The sequence below is a fragment of the Carlito syrichta genome, unplaced genomic scaffold (assembly GCF_000164805.1).
Source record: "Carlito syrichta isolate Samal-C Ts95f unplaced genomic scaffold, Tarsius_syrichta-2.0.1 Scaffold304713, whole genome shotgun sequence".
Taxonomy (NCBI): Eukaryota; Metazoa; Chordata; class Mammalia; order Primates; family Tarsiidae; genus Carlito; species Carlito syrichta.
This window is the reverse complement of record NW_007248809.1, coordinates 138,661-158,596: the sequence shown is the minus strand read 5'-3', so window position 1 is coordinate 158,596 and position 19,936 is coordinate 138,661. Positions and strand designations below refer to the sequence as shown.

The 19,936-nt window shown below is 41.5% G+C and overlaps 1 protein-coding gene across 1 annotated transcript in view; it reads right to left on the bottom strand.

Moving 5' to 3' along the window:
- ZZEF1 (zinc finger ZZ-type and EF-hand domain containing 1) overlaps positions 1-19,936 on the bottom strand; it is a 131,125-nt gene that overhangs the window by 98,026 nt on the left and 13,163 nt on the right. The window contains exons 2-6 of the mRNA XM_008060736.2: positions 16,193-16,337; positions 12,431-12,625; positions 9,292-9,463; positions 5,784-5,983; positions 4,217-4,427 (exon numbers count right to left, since the gene is read on the bottom strand). Of these exons, the coding sequence (XP_008058927.1) occupies positions 4,217-4,427; positions 5,784-5,983; positions 9,292-9,463; positions 12,431-12,625; positions 16,193-16,337 (923 nt within the window). The remainder of the gene's footprint in view (positions 1-4,216; positions 4,428-5,783; positions 5,984-9,291; positions 9,464-12,430; positions 12,626-16,192; positions 16,338-19,936) is intronic.

Here is a 19,936-nt window from a genome sequence, read left to right as displayed (position 1 = left end):
TTAGCCAGGCGTGGTAGCGCGCGCCTGTAGTTCCAGCTACTTGGAAGGTTGAGGCGGAAAGATCGCCGAAGCCCAGCAGGTCGAGGCTGCGGTGGCCGAGAGTGGCCACTGCACTCCAGTCTGGGTGACAAAGTGAGACTCCAACTCAAAAAATAAAAATAAAAATAAAATTTAAAAAAAGTATTTTCTATTAAAATAGGTTTAGTCAGGTGCAGTGGTTCATACCTGTAATCCCAGCATGTTAGAAGGCTGAGATGGGAGGACTGCTTTAGTCCAGGAGTATAAGACCAGCCTAGACAACATAGTGAGACCTCATTTTTACAAAAATTTTAAAAAATTAGCCAGGTGTGGTGGTGCACACCTGTAGTTGCTGCTACTTGGGAGACTGAGACAGAAGAACCACCTGAGCCCAGGAGGCTGAGGCTGCAATGAGCCATGACTGTGCCACTATACTCTAACCTAGGCAACAGAGTGAGACCCCCCCAACTCAAAAAATAAAATAAATAATATAGTTTGAGATCACTGATCTTAAAAAGTTAGACATGCATGAAAATATCACTGCAGATATGTATCACTAGCACAACTGAGCAAGGATATAAACTTTAAAATATACTCATTCTTCAACAATTTGGCACATCTTTAAAAAAAACAACAAAAAAAAGGGCCTGGCATGGTGGCTTACACCTATCGCCTACAATCCCAGCACTTTGGGAGACCGAGTGAGAGGACTGCCTGAGCCCATGGGTTTGAGACCAACCTGGGCAACTAGGCAAAACCTCATCTCTACAATAAATTTAAAAATTAGCCAGGTGTGGTGGCACGTGCCTGTAGTTCTAGCTACTTGGAAGTGCTGAGGCAGAAGTATCACCTGGGCCCAGCAGGTCGAGGCTGCAGTGGCCGTGAGCATTCCACTGCACTCCAACCTGGGCAACAAAGTGAGACTCCAATTTAAAAAAAAAGATAGAAAGCTCTTCCTCTTCTCCTTCCTCCTGAAAATCCAGTCCATATAATGGAGCTGTGCAAGATTGGCATTCAAGTGTCTGGGAGTTTAAAGGGGGAACCAGCCGGGCTCAGTGGCTCAGCCTGTAATCCCACGCTTTGGGAGGCTGAGGTGATTGGATTGCCTGAGCTCGCGAGTTCAAGACCTGCCTGGGCAACTTGGCGAGACCTCATCTCTACAATAAAATTAAAAAATCAGCCAGGCATGGTAGCGCGTGCCTGTAATTCTGGCTACTCAGAAAGCTGAGGTGGAAGGATCGCCAAAGCCCAGCAGGTCGAGGCTGCAGTGGCCGGAAGCAGCCACTGCACTCCAGTCTGGGCGACAGAGTGAGACTCCAACTCAAAAAATAAAAAATAAATAAAGGGGGAACCATGGTAGCCTGTGATGAGATACTGGAGTCTAGGCAGAGTGAGAAAGGTATCTGCACAAAGGTACAGCCGGGTATGAAGTGCAGGGACCAAGAAGGGCAAGAAGAGTGGTCTGGTGCAGAGTATAGGAACTCAAAGAAGATAAGAAGGATATCTGTGCAAGGGTGGCCACAGCAGCAGCCCTGCAAAAGATGTTGAAGCAGGAGTGGGATGGAAAGAGTGTTCATGCAAGGGTAGGGGCAATGGGTGACTAGTTACAAAGAGGGTGACTGAGTAAATTAAGTAAACATATCAAGGATGATGAGAGCCAGGTTTCTCACTATCAGAGAAAGGAGTTACAAATACAGAAATGGAGAAAACTAGAATGGACTCTGTAGTGCTGGATTAGTTTTGGATGTATCAGTGCAAACTCTTAGTTTTTCGTATTGCAGATATAGAAATATAGGTATAAATGTATATATGTATATGTGTATGTGCGCGCATTATTTCTGTACAAACATATACTTTCTAGCTGTGTCCAATGAGAGGGCCTGGGAGAAGCGCCATCCAGAGAGCAATGAGTTTACTTTTTAAATACCATTCTCCACTAAAAGGGACCCTGACTCCTCAGAACAAAGGCAGGGAATGCTCAAAATAAGACTGGAATATCTTGTGCCAGAAATCAAGGAAGCATTCCAAGAATGGTGAAACATGTCAAAAGGACACATGAGCCAGATTGAAGGGGTTGCCACCAGTCAAATCTGGGACAATTTGAGCATCAAAACTGTGGTTGATTACAACCTAGTGAATAAAATAGGATTCCATGAATCCTTACTAACATAAAGTTTGATGAGGAATGGGATATTTATATAGTCTCAAAGTACCTCTTCACAAATACTCATTAAATACAAAGGGAAAAAATTATTTTACAGTGGAAAAGTCTGGCAGACACTTTAATCAAGTGATCAAAGTTGGCATCACTAGAACTAGAAATAGGACAATCGGAAGCTGTGTGCCACCCAACGGTATACAACAAGAACACAGTATCACTTCTATGATATTCCTGCTAAATACACAAAACCTAAATCTATTAATGATGAAACATCAAATAAGCCAGAATTGAATGACATGCTTCAAAATAACTAATCTGTAATTTTCAAAAGTATCAAGGTCATGAAAATCAAGCAAAGACTGAGCAATTGCTCCAGACTAAAGGAAACTAAAGAGATATGACAATGAAATACAAAGTATTTAATTGTATTATTTTGTTGTAAAGGACATGACAGGGACAACTTGCAAAACTTGAATGGGGTCTGAGGATTAGATGGTAACGATGTATATCAACATTCATTTTCTGATTTTGATGGCTGTCAGAGAATGTTTTTGTTTGTAGGAAATACACACTAAAATATGCAGGGATAAGGGGGCACTGGGTGGAAACTACTCTCAAATGACAGAGGAAGATATAACGAATCTTTGTATTATACTTGCAATGTTTATCTTGGTTTGAAATTACTTAATAAAAATACATTTTATTTTTATTTTTTTGAGTTGGAGTCTCACTCCGCTACCCAGGTTGGAGTGCAGCGGCACATTCATTGCCACCCTAGCATTGACCTGCTGGGCTCAGGCGATCCTTTCACCACAGCCTTCCAAGTAGCCAGAACTACAGGCGTGTGCTACCATGTCTGGCTAATTTTTTTTTTTTTTGAGTTGGAGTCTCACTCTGTCACCCAGGCTGGAGTGCAGTGGCATGCTCACGGTCACTCCAGCGTCCACCTGCTGGGCTCGGGCCATCCTTCCACCTCAGCCTTCTAAGTAACCGGGAACTACAGGCGCACGCTACCACACCCGGCTAATTTTTTGATTTATTGTAGAGATGAGGTCTCACCAAGTTGCCCAGACTGTTCTTGAATCCATGGGCTCAGGCAATCCCCCACCTCAGTCTCCCAAAGTGCTGGGATTACAGGCTTGAGCCACCATGCCCAGCCAAAAATACATTTTAAAACAGAAAAGAAGAAAGGGGTATGGCCAACAATTACCTGTCTTATTTGATAATGCTAACAAATCTCAAAAGATGTCTGGAGAACAAAATATTAGCAATCTCTTTTTGGTTGAAACTTTGATAGCCTACACCAACAGTATCTGTTATCAGTTATTGGACTTACACAATACTAATGTTTCAATGTTACTAAGGCTAGTTGTTTTTGTCTCATATATTACTACTTGGTCTTTTTGCCCCAATGGTTTTTTTAAAAGCAAATTTTCAAAGGTGCACTACATTTCAAAATAAATTTGTTTCATATCCTTGAAATATTTCACTCATTAGTGGCAAGAGCCTTCATCTTGAGAATCAAAAGACCTAGATTCAAACAGACCCATCACTACCTGGTTGTATGACCCCAAGGAAGGTCATAATATCCTCGCTTATAAAATGGGTATAATTTTCACAAGTACATTTCAGTGCCAGTAGGTAAAATAATTAACAGCATCTGAAAGTGCTTTATCCAATATAAAGTATTATATAAACACAAGCAATTGTTTCCCAGCAGATAAGGATAGGCGCAGCATGAGTGACCATCTCACAAGACTGGTGCACTTAGTGAGCTGATGAAGAACATTAAAGGAACTATGTGAGGAGGGGCAGGAAGGTGGAAGGGGCACTTCAAAATCTGTGAAGTCAGAGTATCAATTGAAGAAAGAAGCAGTGTGGCGCTCAGAGGCACAAATAGGAAATACCAGAGCATCTGGGGTTAAGCTGTTGACCAATGATGATCGAAGGTCAAAGGTTAATCAGTGATACTCCCTAAAGGATTAGGAAAGAATGAGTGCACCTTTATGGACCTGGAAAATAGAGAGAACAACTTACTGAGTATTATGCATCACGGTCTGGACAAAGGCAGGATTTGTCTCCATAGAAGCCGTCACCAGAGATGTCAGCAAAGACCAATACCATATTGCAGAAGCATCTGAGACCGAGACCCCAGACTTCTTAACTCTCTGAAAGCCAACAGCCCTCAGACCATGAATTCTGGTGTCACACCCATCGCTAAGACAACGCTTTATGTTAATCTGGACATCTGTCAAGGATAAACAACAAATTCAGTATTGGATTAACTTCTTTAGCTCAGCAAATGCTAGGCTCCCAACTAAAAGCAAAATGGTAATTGACATTTTGAAAAGAAAATTCTGAAAATATACTTTGATGACAGAAATAATGTGTCCAATGGATACAATAAATTTGTCAAAAAGCATTGACAACTCTAAGAAACCATGAGAATAATATGCAAAATAAAATTAAAGGTGGCTTAAGTCTTAATATCACAAAACTTCTTAGAAACTTATGAGTCTTACAAATTACAGAGAACATTTTAACAATTCTGGCTGACTACATTGTAAGAACATTTCCAGAATTCTTTGAGGGTTCTGAAATTTAGATTGCATTATAGAATAGTAGCTAGCTCAGAAGTGCGAGAATTTCTTTTTAATAATCATGTCCAAATAGATGACATAGATATGACTCACTTTTAAGAGTTGTCACAATTTCTTAACTGGGTCAGAGAGGAGGAGGTAAGAAGTTAAAAAGAACACAACTTAGAGAAAAGACCACCACAGTGTAAGACAGGAAGCTTCTACTCCACAAGCTTAACTACTTCTTTGCCTAGGGGTGAGACACAAAGACTCTACCTCCCTAGGCCTCAGTTCCTTTGAGCAAAGTAAGAACACTTCTTTTGGCCCAGGAAAGCATTAGAAGAAATGAGACAAAACATGAAGCATTCCGGCTCCCTGAATGAAATAAGCCTGGAAAGAAATCACAGATTGTGATTATTTCCAAAATGTTATGTGCGAAGCAAGGTTATTAATAGTATAAAACAGGAAACAACCTAAATGTCCAAGAATAAAGAGCAGGTTAAAATTAAGGCATATTCTTACATCTCTAAATAAAGGTATTGATGAACATATGATATGACAACACATTACAAAATTAGAAAAGAACATGTACAGAATATCATCATTTTTGTAAAAAGATATGTATTGATATATGTAAATATATCAATACAACTCTTTTTAGAAAATAATGTGTGTATAATTTACATACACACACATAAATATACAAACACAAGAAAAGGTCTGCAAAGATCAACTCCAAAGTATTGATCCCTGGGTAGTAGAATTTTGAATATTTTTACCCATATGTTTCTAACTTTCCTAAGATAAAACAGGAACAAAATATTTTTAACTAAAAAAAAAGGCTCTACTGCTTTTTTACAACTTTTAAAAGCAACAGATGAAATAATGACCATGTTTGTAGATGGCCTAAAAAGCAAATCAAATTTCAAAAGAAAACTAACAGCCTCTCCACTTCAGAAGTCTTCCTGCTAAAAATGTGACTTCCCTTCCTCCCTTCCCCATCCTCTAAGTTTTATTTGACTTACAGAGCTGACTGATGTTGGCATTTTCCAGCAGTGTCACGTAGCCAGTGACATTGCTGGGGATGTGCACGTCTCGGACTTCCTGAAGATCACTGGCACTCCTCCCCACAGCTACTGTCACCTGCTGTGGCATGTAGCTCTGGTCAGTGGAAGCCACTGCAATGGACAGGTGCCTAAGCACAACATCTGGCTTCATTTTCAAACTGGAAAACACAGAAAGCAGCAACTACAAATGTTTACCAAAGGATAAAGTCCAAAATGAAATTTCTCTGGCCTCCTTAAGCAAGACAATACTTTCCTGGAACCCTGGGCGAGTTACAAAACATTATTAACATCTCCTAAGGAATTTGTCTTTTACCTAACTCTCTCATCTATGTGACTGGCCTGCCCATCCATCCAGTTATTAGGGAGGTGACAGACAGACCCCATCACCACAGCAACAGTCATGTGACTGGCCCACCCATCTGCCTGTCATCAATCACTGTTACATCAGTACCTGTGCTTACCTGCCCCTTCATGATATCGTAAAACAGACCACCACCCAATCACCTTAATGACTTGCCCCCATCAAAGGGAAAGTTTTAAATGCATTCAACCTCAAGCAGTTGCTGCCATTGCTTTTGTTAAGCTCTAGTCTGGCTATGTGTGCTCTTTGAGCTATGGCCAGCCATGCTTTTGTTTCCCTAAGCTTTGATCCCCTCCCCGATCTTGGGGAGGTGAATCTCCCCTCTCTCTCTCTCTAATCTACTTTCTAAATAAACTATATATTCCAATATAATCTCTGTGCAATTCTTTGCATCTTACCTGCAGCACTGGTTCGGCACACCAGTCCACTGAGCTAACAATTCTCACAGATCTAACAGTTTACATAGGTCAAGAACTGGTAAGGACCACAAGACCTGTCTAATATTTGATATACCCAAAGACTGATTTTCCTAACAGCAACTAACTTGAAATGCTGGCTATAAGTTTCAAAGTTCTGATGACCTTCCCACATCCTAAAAAAAACCTTAGTCTTACGTTTCCTTTTAAACTATTAGTATAGGTGGCCGGGCTCAGTAGCTTAGCCTGTAATCCCAGCACTTTGGGAGGCTGAGGTGAGAGGATTGCCTGAGTCCAGGGGTTTGGGACCAGCCTGGGGAACTTGTTAAGACCACATCTCTACAATAAATCAAAAATTAGCTTGGTGTGGTTGCGTGCACCTGTAGTTTCGGCTACTTGGAAGGTTGAGGCAGAAGGATTGCCGGAGCCCAGCAGGTCGATGCTGGGGTGGCCATGAATGTGCCACTGCACTCCAGCCTGGACAACAGAGTGAGACTACAACTCAAAAAAACCCCAAAAACCATTGATATAGGCAGAAGGACATCATGAACATTCTAACAAAATCCCTTAGGTTGGGTGTAGTGGCTCATGCTGTAAACCCAGCATTTAGGAATGCAGAGGTGGGAGGACTGCTTGAGGCCAGGAATGTGAGACCAGCCTGCACAACACAGTGAGATCCATCTCTACAAAATAAATAAATAAATAAAAAAAATAACAACAAAAACATAGCCAAGCCAGGCATGGTGGCTCACACCTGTAATCCCAGCACTTTGGGAGGCGGAAGCAAGAGGATTTCCTGAGTTCATGGGTTCGAGACCAGCCTGGGCAACTTGGCAAGACATCATCTCTACAGTAAATCAAAAAATTAGCCAGGCATGGAGGTGCACGCCTGTAATTCCAGCTACTTGGAAGGCTGAGGTGAAAGGATCAGCAGGTCAAGGCTGCAGTGGCCGTGAGTATGCCACTGCACTCCAGCCTGGATGACAGAGTGAGACTCTGACTCAAAAACAACAACAACAAAAAAACCCAACAAGCCAGGCTCGGTAGCTCAGCCGGTAATCCCGCACCTTGGGAGGCTGAGGTGAGTGAATTGCCTGAGCCCGCGGGTTTGAGACCTACCTGGGAAATACCTCATCTCTACAACAAATCAAAAAATTAGCTGGGTGTGGTGGTGCACGCCTGTAGTTCCAGCTACTTGGAAGGCTGAGGCAGAAGAATCGCTGGAGCCCAGCAGGTCGAGGCTGCGGTGGCCGGGAGTGACTACTGCACTCTAATCTGGGCGACAAAGTGAGACTCCAACTCAAAAAAAAAAAAAAAACAAAAAACCCCAACAAAGTCAGGCATGGTGGTCGGAACATGTAATCCTAACTACTTAGGAGGCTGAGGAGGGAGGATCTCTTGAGTCCAGTAGTTTGTTTACCGTGTGCTATGATTACACCACTGCACTCCAGCCTTGGTAACAGAGCAAGTCTCTGTCTCTAATATGTGTGTGTGTGTGTGTGTGTGTGTGTGTGTGTGTGGCAAAAATTCTTTTACCTGGCAAAAAGCAAATTCCAAACAGCATGCAAAGAACTGAGTATATCCCTTACCTATAAATTAGTTAGAAGGCTAAAGGTCAAACTTACCCTCTAAAAGAAAACAAGACAACTATTTCTATTTCTATCAACTGGAATTAGCCTGAGGGGACAGGTAAAAATGTATACAGCAGTTTTAGAACTTCAAGAAATACCACAGTTTACTGTCACCAATTCCACTTCAGCATTCCTGACCATCTCATGCCTTCTTCTAAACCAACGAACTACTCAGTTACATACGGTAGATTTTTTTTCCCTTAGCAGGCCTCAGATTGAAAATTTGAGATCATGTTCCATCACACCCGTGACTGTCACTTGTTAATCTCCTAAATAACTGGTTCTATTGGATATTTGTTAGCTGTGGACCATTCACTCCCAGAAGCACACACTAACAGAATCCCAAATTATCAACTGCTCCGTTATTCCACACATATGACTTAAATGTGATAGGAGGAAAAAATGGGCTGCTGGGGATTTTTAAATGTTCAGAAAGAATCTTAAAAAATACAATCAAGCCAGGCTCAGTGGCTCAGCCTGTAATCCCACGCCTTTGGGAGGCTGAGGTGAGTGGATTGCCTGAGTCCGCGGGTTCAAGATCCGCCTGGGCAGGCGAGACCTCATCTCTACAATAAATCAAAAAATTAGCCAGACGTGGTAGCGCACACCTGTAATTCCGGCTACTCGGAAGGCTGAGACGGAAGGATCGCCGGAGCCCAGCAGGTCGAGGCTGCGGTGGCCAGGAGCGGCCACTGCACTCCAGTCTGGGCAACAGAGTGAGACTCCAACTCAATAAAAAAAAAAAAAAATACAATCATATCTTATACACGAAAAGTACGAGCCTTTTATGACACTCATTTTCCTGAGAAACTAGTGAAAGATATCAAAAATCAATACCATAAAATATTAGTCAAATGCTATTTTCTTCTTTAAAATATCAAGAAAAAAATTATTTATGTTTATGAATATATGAACCAGGTTACATTATTTTACATGAGTCCTTTTACTTAATTCTTAAAGCACCTTCAGAGATAGCCAATTATAATAAGAAAAAAGTAGGCAGTTAAGTATAAACATCATAAAATTTTTAAAAATAAAAATAGTATTCTACCACCCACCGAATCCAATGAGAGCGAGCGCTGCCATCTGACTGCCAGTAGGATGATGTTTCTCCATTTGTCATCTTCTCAATGTCTGCTGGGTTAGAGGATGTTTCTATATAAGCGTAGCACTTTGCTACTGACTTGAGTTTATCCATTTCTGGGCTTCTAGTTAGATCTCCAGGACTTTCTGAGGGGGAAACCAGAGTTTATCATATTATCCTTTCACAAAGGGACACCAAGCCAGGCACGGTGGCTCACACCTGTAATCCCAGTACTTTGGGAGGCTGAGGTGAGACGATTGCCTGAGTCCAGGGGTTCAAGACCAGCCTGGGCAACTTGGTGAGACCTTGTCTCTACAATGAATTTAAAAAATAGCCAGGTGCAGCGGCACACACTTGTGGTTCCAGTTACTAGGAAGGCTAAGGCAGAAAGAGGCTGTGGTAGCTGTGAGTGTGCCACTACACTCCAGCCTGGGCAACAAAGTGAGACTCTGACTCAATCAATCAATCAATCAATCAATCAATAATCATAAAGAAATACAGTTGGCACTTTGGTCCCAGAAACATTAAAATCACCCTCCAGTGATTTTAAAAATCTCCTGGCCAAAGATTCACCCATCATATCATTATAGTGCAATACTTAAATCACTAATATATTTACAAAACCAAGCCAAGAGAAGAAAATGGTGATTTACAGTTTGAATTTACATTTCTTTAATTGGAAGTGAAGTTTTTTCTTTTTCTTTTTTTTTTTTTTTGAGTTGGAGGCTCACTCTGTCGCCCAGGCTGGAGTTCAGTGGTATACTCACAGCCACTCCAGTGTCGACCTGCTGGGTTCTGGCGACCCTTCCGCCTCAGCCTTCCAAGTAGCCGGAACTACAGGCACACACTACCACGCCCGGTCACGTTTTTTGATTTTTATTGTAGAGATGAGGTATCACCAAGTTGCCCAAGCTGGTCTCAAACCTGCAGGCTCAGGCAATCCACTTGGCTCGCTCTCACAAAATGCTGGGATTATAGGCTGAGTCACTGAGCCCAGCCAGGAGTGAAGTTTTTTAGGACACTTGTGTTTCTGAGTATGGTCTGATCCTACCTTCTTCCATTTTCTTCTGGGTCTAGTCTTATCAATTCATATACCTATTTTATATATATTTTATGTATATTATATATATCATATACACATATAATAGCTAAAATTTACTTGAGTGCCAGGCATTTTTCTATATATTCTTTAGGTATTAATTCATTTTTAGGAATGAGGAAACTAAGAAATAGAGTTAAATAATTGCCCAAGAGCAGAGTTAGTAAAAAACCTAATCAACCAAGTGTGGTGACTCACGTCTGTAATCCCAGCACTTTGGGAGGCAAAGGTAAGAGGATTGCCTGAGTCCAGGGGTTTGAGACAAGCCTGGGGAACTTGCCAAGACCTCACCTCTACAATAAATCAAAAATTAGTCAGGCATGGTGGCACACACCTGTGGTCCCATCTGCTTGGAAAACTGAGGCAGAAGGATCACCTGAGCCCAGCAGGGAGAGGCTGTGGTGGTCATAAGCAAGCTACTGCACACCAGCCTGGGCAACAGAGTAAGACTCTAACTCAATAAGAAAAGAAAAACTTAATCAATTGAGTCATTAATATGTTACAAAATATATTTTTGCTCCCTAGAATGTCATTTGTCTTTTGACTCTGCTATATTTTTTTGCTGTGAAGAATTCTAAATTTGCATACAGCCTAATTTATTAATATTTTCTTTTGTAGATTTTGGGTTTCATGCCTTGTTTAGAAAGGCTGTCTCATATCTTACAAAGTACAACTATTTTTTTCTAGTATTCCTAGCATTTTCTTTTTAGTTAAACTCTTGATCTATTTATTTTAGTGAACAAAATGTGTTAAGAATCTATGGTGGCTCAAACCTGTAATCCCCATACTTTGGGAAACCAAGGCAAGAGGATTGCCTGAGCCCAGGGGTTTGAGGCCAGCCTGGGCAACTTGGTGACACCTCATCTCTACAATAAATCAAAAAATTAGCCAGTTGTGGTGGTGCACCTCTGTAGTTCCAGAACACTACTTGGAAGGCTGAGGTGGAAGGATTGCCTAAGCCCAACAGGCCGTGGCTACGGTGACTGTGAGCATGCCACTGCATTCCAGCCTGGGCGACAGAATGAGACTCTGACTCAAAAACAAAGAATAGTTTTTTAGGGGAGTTGACCCTCCAAAAAAAAAAAAAAATTTTTCTTTTAAATCTAGTTTTATTTTTTTCTACAAATGGCTAACCAGTTACTTTAACTCCACTTGTTGACAATTCACCTTCCCATCCTGATTTGTAATGCTAACTTTATCTAGTACTATATTCCCACATGTATGTGGTTCTATTTCCAGACTCTATTATGTTCCACAGACCTGTCTATACACATAAACTTTTAAAGCCATCACTAGGTGAGTCTCTAGTGGCTTCCCTCATTTGTTCAACAAATAGGCATCGCATACCTACTAAGTAACAGGCACAATTTCAAGTGCTGAGTATAAGGAAGTAAACAAGACAGACAAAATGGCGAGGCATGGTGGCTCATGCCTATAACCTCAGAACTTTAGGAGGCTGAGGTAGAAAGACTGCTTGAGTTCAAGAGTTTGAGATCATCCTGGACAACATAGTGAGACCTTATCTCTACAAAAACTAAAAAAATGGGCCTGTTGTGGTGGCGTGTGTCTACAGTCCCAGCAACTCGAGAGGGTAAGGAGGGAGGACTGCTTGAGTCCAGGAGTTTGAGGCTTTGGCAAGCTGTGATTGTGTCACTGCACTCCAGTCTGGGGGACAGAGTGAGACCCCAACACCTTCCCCAAAAAAAGACAGACAAAAATGCATATAAATAATGCTACAACGTCAGGTAAGTGTTTAGGCCATTAAACCTGCAAAGGTTAATGATCAAAGATGAGGAATGGGGAGATGGGTGAGCTGTTAATTAAATAGACCAACTAAGAAAGGCATCCCTATTCTCATCTGATTAGAGAAGTGAATGATGAGAAACTAGTTGTGTTAGAAAGGAAGTACGGAAAGGAGGGAGGGAAGAGAAAGATCATATTCTTATACTACAAATTGGTCACTATTATATTTTCAGAAATAAAGGCAGGAAGAAAGATTGGCTCATAAACATACCCTTTTCCTTTTGTACCAGTTGATCTAGAGACTCCTTCAGAACAGAAGACCTCATGGTGCACATGTTATTGCAGTGGTCCAGCATAGGGTAGGGTATCACCGTGCTAGAAATCCGATTACGATGCAGGAAGCGCAATATCATTGACGAGTGAACACCAAGGCCCTCCTTTGATTCTGAAAATATGTCTATGAAACCTAAATAGACAAAATCCATTTTGGGTGTTTTTGGGAAGCCATAATAGTTTCCACATCCTCTGCCTAGTGGGCTATCTGAATTGGCTGAATTACAAGCAGCCACAATCTTCACCAATGTTTTCAGGTTTAATCACTTAAAAATCTAAATAAATTTTAAAGAAATGAACCAGTAGCAATCTCAATTTAAGAATTAATTTCATTTTAAGTAAACAGAATTTTAGAAGACACAGAATAACGCTTACTTGGTTTCAATCCAAATTTCAAAAATTTATAAACACTTCAATATGAACTAGAAGTTCTAAAATAAGCGTTGCATATAGAACACAGGCTAGAAATAAAGTTTATTGCATTAGAGAACAAAAACATAACTGCTTTTATTCTAAGTTACATAAAACAATGATAATGACAAAACAACCCCTATCAATGCCACAATTTCCGACAGCATTTTTCAACGTATAAGGTACTTTCATTTCATTCAATCCTCACAACAAGGTGAAGGGGTAGGCATGGGAGGTACAGGTACCCTTGTTTTACAACTGAGGAAAATGAAACTCAGGTAACACAACAAAGGGCAGGACTGGGAACACCTTCTCACTCTCCCCTAAATGCTCCTTCCACTGTTCCAGTTCTCTCTCCTCAAGGTGACTCCTCTGGAATCTGCCCAACCTGTCCATCCCTCTGGCCACCACCCAGGCTCTAGCCTCAACATTTCCTGCTCACACACCCACCCAGATGTCTTAACTGGCTCCCCTGGCTGCATTCCATGTGCCATTAACTTAAGTAATCTTACCAACACAGAGATAAGACCATATCTACCCTGTTTAAAATCCTCTCATGAGTCCTCCCTGACTTATATTAATATACCGTGAACTGAGAAGTACTCATAACCCAGGAATGCTAGGGTTAAGTGAAGAGAGGATAAACATGACAGCTTTTCCTAGAGCTTAGATATATTTGAAGATTTGAAGAGATTTTTAAGAAATCTTTCTAATGAATCATAACATATATAACAAAAAGCTCATTATGATAACTGCATTGCTTGATGAATTTTCACAAACTGAACATACCTGTGTAAGAAGCACCCAGATCAAGACTCCAGAAGTCTCTAGGGGAAGTTGTTTTTCACAGTAAAACAAGGCCGGCACGGTGGCTCACACCTGTAATCCCAGCATTTTGGGAGGAGGAGGCTAGAGGATTACCTGAGCCCAGGGGTTTAAAACAAGCCTGAGCAACTTGGCCAGACCTTGTCTCTACAATAAATAAAAAAAATTAGCCAGGTGTGGAGGCATGTGCTTATGGTTCCAGTTACTTGAAAGGATGAGGCCGGGCATTGTGGCTCACACCTATAATCCCAGCACTTTGGAAGGTAGAGGCAAGAGGACTGCCTGAGCACAGGGGTTTGAGACCAGCCTGGGCAACTTGGTGAGACCTCACCTCTATAATAAATCAAGAAATTAGCCAGGTGTGGTGGCACATGCATGTAGTTCCAGCTTTGAAAGGTTCAGGTGAAAGGATTACCTAAGTCCAGCAGGCCAAGGCTGCAGTGGCCATGAGTGTGCCACTGCACTTCGGCCTGGGTGACAGAGTGAGACTCCAATTCAAAAATAAATAAATAAATAAATAAAAGAAAAGATGAGGCAGAAGGATCACCTGAACCCAGCAGGTTAAGACTGGAGTGCCACTGCACTCCAGCCTGGGTGACAGAGTGAGACTCTGATTCAAAAAGAAAAAAAAAAAATGAAACTATCCTTCCCTAGCTCAATACATCACTCAGTAGTAAGAAAACCAGAGAGGTTAAGCGCAATCAAATTTACATATATATGTCTATCAAATGTATGATGCCTCCATTGCTGCACTAATGACACTAAATATATGACTCTAGGTATACAGAGAAGGAAAAGTTCTTAGGTAAGATAAACAGAGACTAAATGAATGATATACAAAGTTTATTTCTCTTTCAAGCACAATAATTTTCTCACTGAAAAAAAATGTAATTTTATTGTGATTCTATCCTTGTATAAGTCTGAGACCCCCAAAAAGAAACCATATAAAAACACAGATCAAGTTTTTTCATATGTACAATATAGAATAAGCATTGCTTAATTTTAACCTATTTTTATTCTTACTTAAATTTCAGAGAGCAGCAGTGCCCCTTATCATGGTTTCAGTTACCCATGGTCAACCATGGTCTGAAAATAAGTGAGTATAGTACAATAAGATATTTTGAAAGATGAAGATATCATATTCACACAACTTTTATTACAATTTATTGCTATAATTGTTCTATTTTATTGTCAGCTATTGTTGATAATTTCTTACTGTGATAAATTAAACTTTATCATGTGTATGTTTGTATAGGAAAAACATAATACATACAGAGTTTGGTATTATCTACATTTCAGGCATCCACTGGGGGGGTCTTGGAATGTATCCCCCATAAATAAGGGGGACTACTGCAATAGCTTTCTACAAAACACTAAATACTTACCAAGTGGCCAGAAAAATGTGCCAAATGTGACCAAACAGTAGAAATAAGAGAGAAGGTCCCTGCCCTCATGGAGCTTACAGCAGAAAAGTGAAGACAAACATTTAATAAATAAGAATTCATTAATCAATAATGATGGCAATATGTTATGAAAAAAAAGAAGTGTAGGATACTAGAATAATGTATAATAGGGGCCAGAAAAGGTATCTTAAGAGAGTAAAATAAAGAGATGCACTAAGGAAGGCAGCCCCATAATAAAGGTACATAAAAAGGGTAGAATTAGCCAGGTACAATAGCTCATGCCTGTAATTCCAGTGCTATAGGAGGCCAAGGTAGGAGGATCACTTGAGGCCAGGATGTTGAGACCAGCTTGGGCAACAGAGCCAGACTTTGTCTCTACAAAAACTTTAAAAATTAGCCAGGTGTGGTGGCACATACCTGCAGTCCCAGCTACTCTGGAGGCTGAGGTGGATCACATGAGCTCAAAAGTTAGAGAATGCAATGCCTAGGATTGTGTCACTGCATTCCAGCCTGGATGACAAAGCAGGATCTCATCGCTTAAAGAAAAAAAAAGTCAGGCGCAGTGGCTCAAGCCTATAATCCCAGCACTTTGGGAGGCAAAGGCGAGAGGATTGCCTGAGCCCAGAGTTTCAAACCAGACTGGGTAACTTAGTGAGACTTTGCGTCTACAATAAACCAAAATAATAAGCCAGGCATGATGGTGCTTGCCTGTAGTTCTTCCAGCTACTTGGAAGGCTGAGGCAGAAGGATCACCTGAGTCCAGCAGATTGAGGCTGCTGTGGCCGTGAGCATGCCACTGCACTCCAGTCTGGGTGACAGAATGAGATTCCAACTCACAAAAAAAAAAAAAAAAATTCTAGAACTGCTCAGTCATCACTGTATTGGGGAACAAGATGATTACACTGAGTGCTAATTCAGATCGTGTGTCTAATGAATACTTTTGGAAGAGATTATTTCATGGTGCCCACAAGCTTGTCTAATTTCAACTCATAGTGTAGCAAAGTTAATTTCAGTTCTAACAGAGCACTCTTGAACATTTAGCACTGGGTTGAGAGCCTTACCTGGAACAAGAGAACAGGCTTGTAGTTGTCTGATGATGTGACTCAGCTCCCCCTGAAGATTAGCTCCACTGGAATTCTTAAGGGCCTCCAGCATGTTTTCAGCGTCAACTGTCCCATCACCCTCGGCATCAAACTGTGCAAAGGCCTACAAGGTAAGAGATGCAAGAAAATCAGGGATATTCCAAGTAATTTTTAAATATTTTTTTTACAATTCTCAAGACCAGTCCAGTGATTTTTTTTTGTTTGTTCGCAGGGAGAAGAGTCCATATATATCACTGAAAGAACAAACAAACTCAAGATAGTAACTCACTGTACTTTGTGGGATGTATGCATACAAGTATACATGCATACATAATTTTACCATCTCATCTCTATTCTAAGAGAGTAATTCTCTCACACCTAAATAATTTAAGAAACCACTGCAAAATTTCCCAACTGGGTGCAAAGGGCCAAAATATAAAGCAAAAATTAGAAAGGATTGGCTGAGAGTAGCACCTCAGGTTTAGGTGGGCCTTTTCTTTTCACCCTCTTTGGACACAAGTGCTACCTGGGTTTATCTGCTTCACAGCCCTGTTTTCACTAACCTTTACCCATCACCTAACCTGTCCCATGCCCATGTTGGGCCATCTGGGGAATCTGGTATAGCACAGAATCTTGCTAATCAGCCTTGTGACCTTACATATATCTCTTTATGTCCATAAGCCTCAGTTTCTTGATCTGAAAGATGGAGCAAACATGACCAAACCCACAGGCTGCTGCTGTGATTAAGGAGCATTTGAAAAGAGCCCACAGGGTGAAAGCACATTAGCAGTGGCAACAATGTTCCCTGTTCCCCTTCTCCTTTCTAACCTGCATCCTCCAGGCATTCCTGTCCCTCTTGTCCTACGAGATTTTCCATGACTTTACCCAACTGACCCCACTCCAGATCTTAAACCCTTACTCATCAGTGGCTTCTGTCCTGCCAAAATACTCATTCACAGATCTCCCTCACCATGAAATACTTCAGAAGCATTTCAGACTCCTTTCCAAGCAATTTCTATTCCTGAAAACTCCTGTCCCTTTTCCTTATTTCTCTCCTCCATGAAATATGGAAATATTCTTTGAGGTCTCACAACTGACATAAATACCCTGATTTCTATCACAGACCTCTGAACAATGCAGTACTTAATAGGAACAAATGCAAATTCCTATGTTTGGGTCCAAAACCCATGTGCATAAATGCAATATAGAAAGAGCTTAGAAGAAACATGGGAAAGATCACAGCATACCTTCTGCCTCTATTCAACCTGATGAGATTATCCAAAAGTTAATAGGATCAAAGACTACACCAATCAAGGTACAATGTTCAAAAGGAGAAGATATTCTCTTGTTCTACTCTGACTAGACCCAATCAAGAAAACTGAGTTCAGTTTTGAAGCTATACACCGAAAGGAAATGAACAGAGAGAAAAGAGACCATTATGGAAGAAGACTAGAAACTGTGCCCTATGGTGACAGCTGAAGGGCCAAAGAATCTTTAATGTGTTGCTGGGTGCTGTAGGTCATGTCTGTGGGAGGTGGAGATGAGAGGATTGCCTGAGTCTACGGGTTTGAAACCAACTTGGGCAACTCTGCAAGACCTCATCTCTACAAATCAAAAAATTAGCCAGGTGAGGTGACACACACCTGTAGTTCCAACTACTTTGAAGGCTGAGGCAGCAGGTCACTCCAGTCTGGGCAACAGAGTGAAACTCCTACTCAAAAAAACAAAAACAAAAGAATCTTTAATGTGGAGAAAAGAGGGCTGGGAGTAAGAGAGTCCTTCTTGTTAAATATCTGATGGGCTGTAATGGGAAGAAAGGAAGCAGCAGTTAAAATTAAGGTCATTAGACAGAAGTTAGAGGAAAACACTCATCACTAAAGTGGACTCCTCCTTGGTTGGTAGGGTATGAAGATAGATTTAGGAGGCTCTTAGAAGGAATGCTCACCCTATGTCTCAAGGCTTCAGAGCAACAGCTGGACAACCAGCCATCAGGAGTGTTCAAAGAAGTAGTGAACAAATGCATTTATCTCTGTTCCCTGTCCAAACCCACTAACACAATATTATAAAGGGACTGGTTGTACATGTGAGGTTTTATTTAAGCACAAAGACAGAGAATAAGAAATGATAAAAGCCAGGTGCAGTGATTCACACCTGTAATCCCAGCACGTTGGGAGAATGAGGTGAGAAGACTGCCTGAGCCCAGGGGTCCAAGACCAGCTTGGGCAACTTGGCAAGATCTCATCTCTACAATAAATCAAAAAACTAGCCAGGCATGGTGATGTGCACCTGGAACTCCAGCTTTTAATATTTGGAAGGCTGAGGCATAAGGATCAACTGAGCTCAGCAGATTGAGGTTGCAATAGCCATGATGATGCTATGTACTCTATCCTAGGCGACAGAGTGAGACTCCAACTCAAGAAATAGAAGAGGAGAGGGGAGGGGAGCAGAGAGGAGAGGAGAGGAGAGGAAAGATGCAATATCTCCTACTCCAAAATTTTGGAAGCTGGGAATCAGATGAGTGGGTAGTCAACCAGGCTGGTTGACCCAAGAAAGTACAATCCTAAGCTGAGGGGGCAAAGCTGAGAAGCCAGCTGCTCTACACGGCAGGGTTCCCAAACACTTAGAGGTTGGTATATACTGCTGGCTGGCTGGCTGGGCTGGCGGCTCATGCCTATAATCCCAGCACTTTGGGAGACTGAGACAGGAGGATCGCTTGAACCCAGGAGTCCGAGACTAGCCTGGGCAACATAGCGAGACTCCATTTCAAAATAATAATAATATTATTTTAAAGCTAAAAAAAATAGAAGCCCAGAAGTTTGAGATCAGGCTGGGCAACTTGGTTCAAAATAAATTAAAAAATTAGCCAGGCATGGTGGCACATGCTCATAGTTCCAGCTACATGGAAGGCTGAAATGGAAAGATCGCCTGAGCCTAGCAGGTCGAGGCTGCAGTGGCCGTGAGCGTGCCACTGCACTCCAGCCTGGGCAACAGAGTGAGTCTCCAACTCAAAAAAATAAATAAATAAATAAAAGAATGCTGAAAGTGGATGTGATTGGTGAAAAGTCTAATGTTAAAAAGCAGTTAGAGCCAGGCTCGGTGGCTCAGCCTGCAATCCCACGCTTTGGGAGGCTGAGGTGAGTGGACTGCCTGAGCCCGTGGGTTCGAGACCCACCTGGGCAACTTGGTGAGACCTCATCTCTACAATAAATAAAAAAAAAATTAGGCGGGCATGGTAGCGCGCACCTGTAGTTCCAGCTACTTGGAAGGCTGAGGCGGAAGGATCGCCAGAGCCGAGCAGGTCAAGGCTGCGGTGGCCGGGAGCGGCCACTGCACTCCAGTCTGGGCGACAGAGTGAGACTTTGACTCAAAAAAAAAAAAAAAAAAAGTAGTTAGAACTGACTGGATAAACGACCTTAAGGAGTCACTGGATTTTTTGTTTTGCTTTTGAGGCAAAAAAGGAGATAGTAGTATTGCATGTGTCTTTTAAAGCACTCTTATTTTTTTAGAAGAAACAAAATGAAGCATTTCTGGATGAAATGATATGATATGCTTCATAGTCATAGTTTGGATGGGGAAGGAAAAGGAAGATGGAGTTTAGATCAAATAAAATTGGCCATGAGGTGCTAGTTGTTGAAACTGGCTAATAGGTACATTTAAGCTCATTCTACCTTTTTTTTTTTTTTTTTTTTTGAGATGGAGTCTCACTCTGTCCCCCTGACTGGA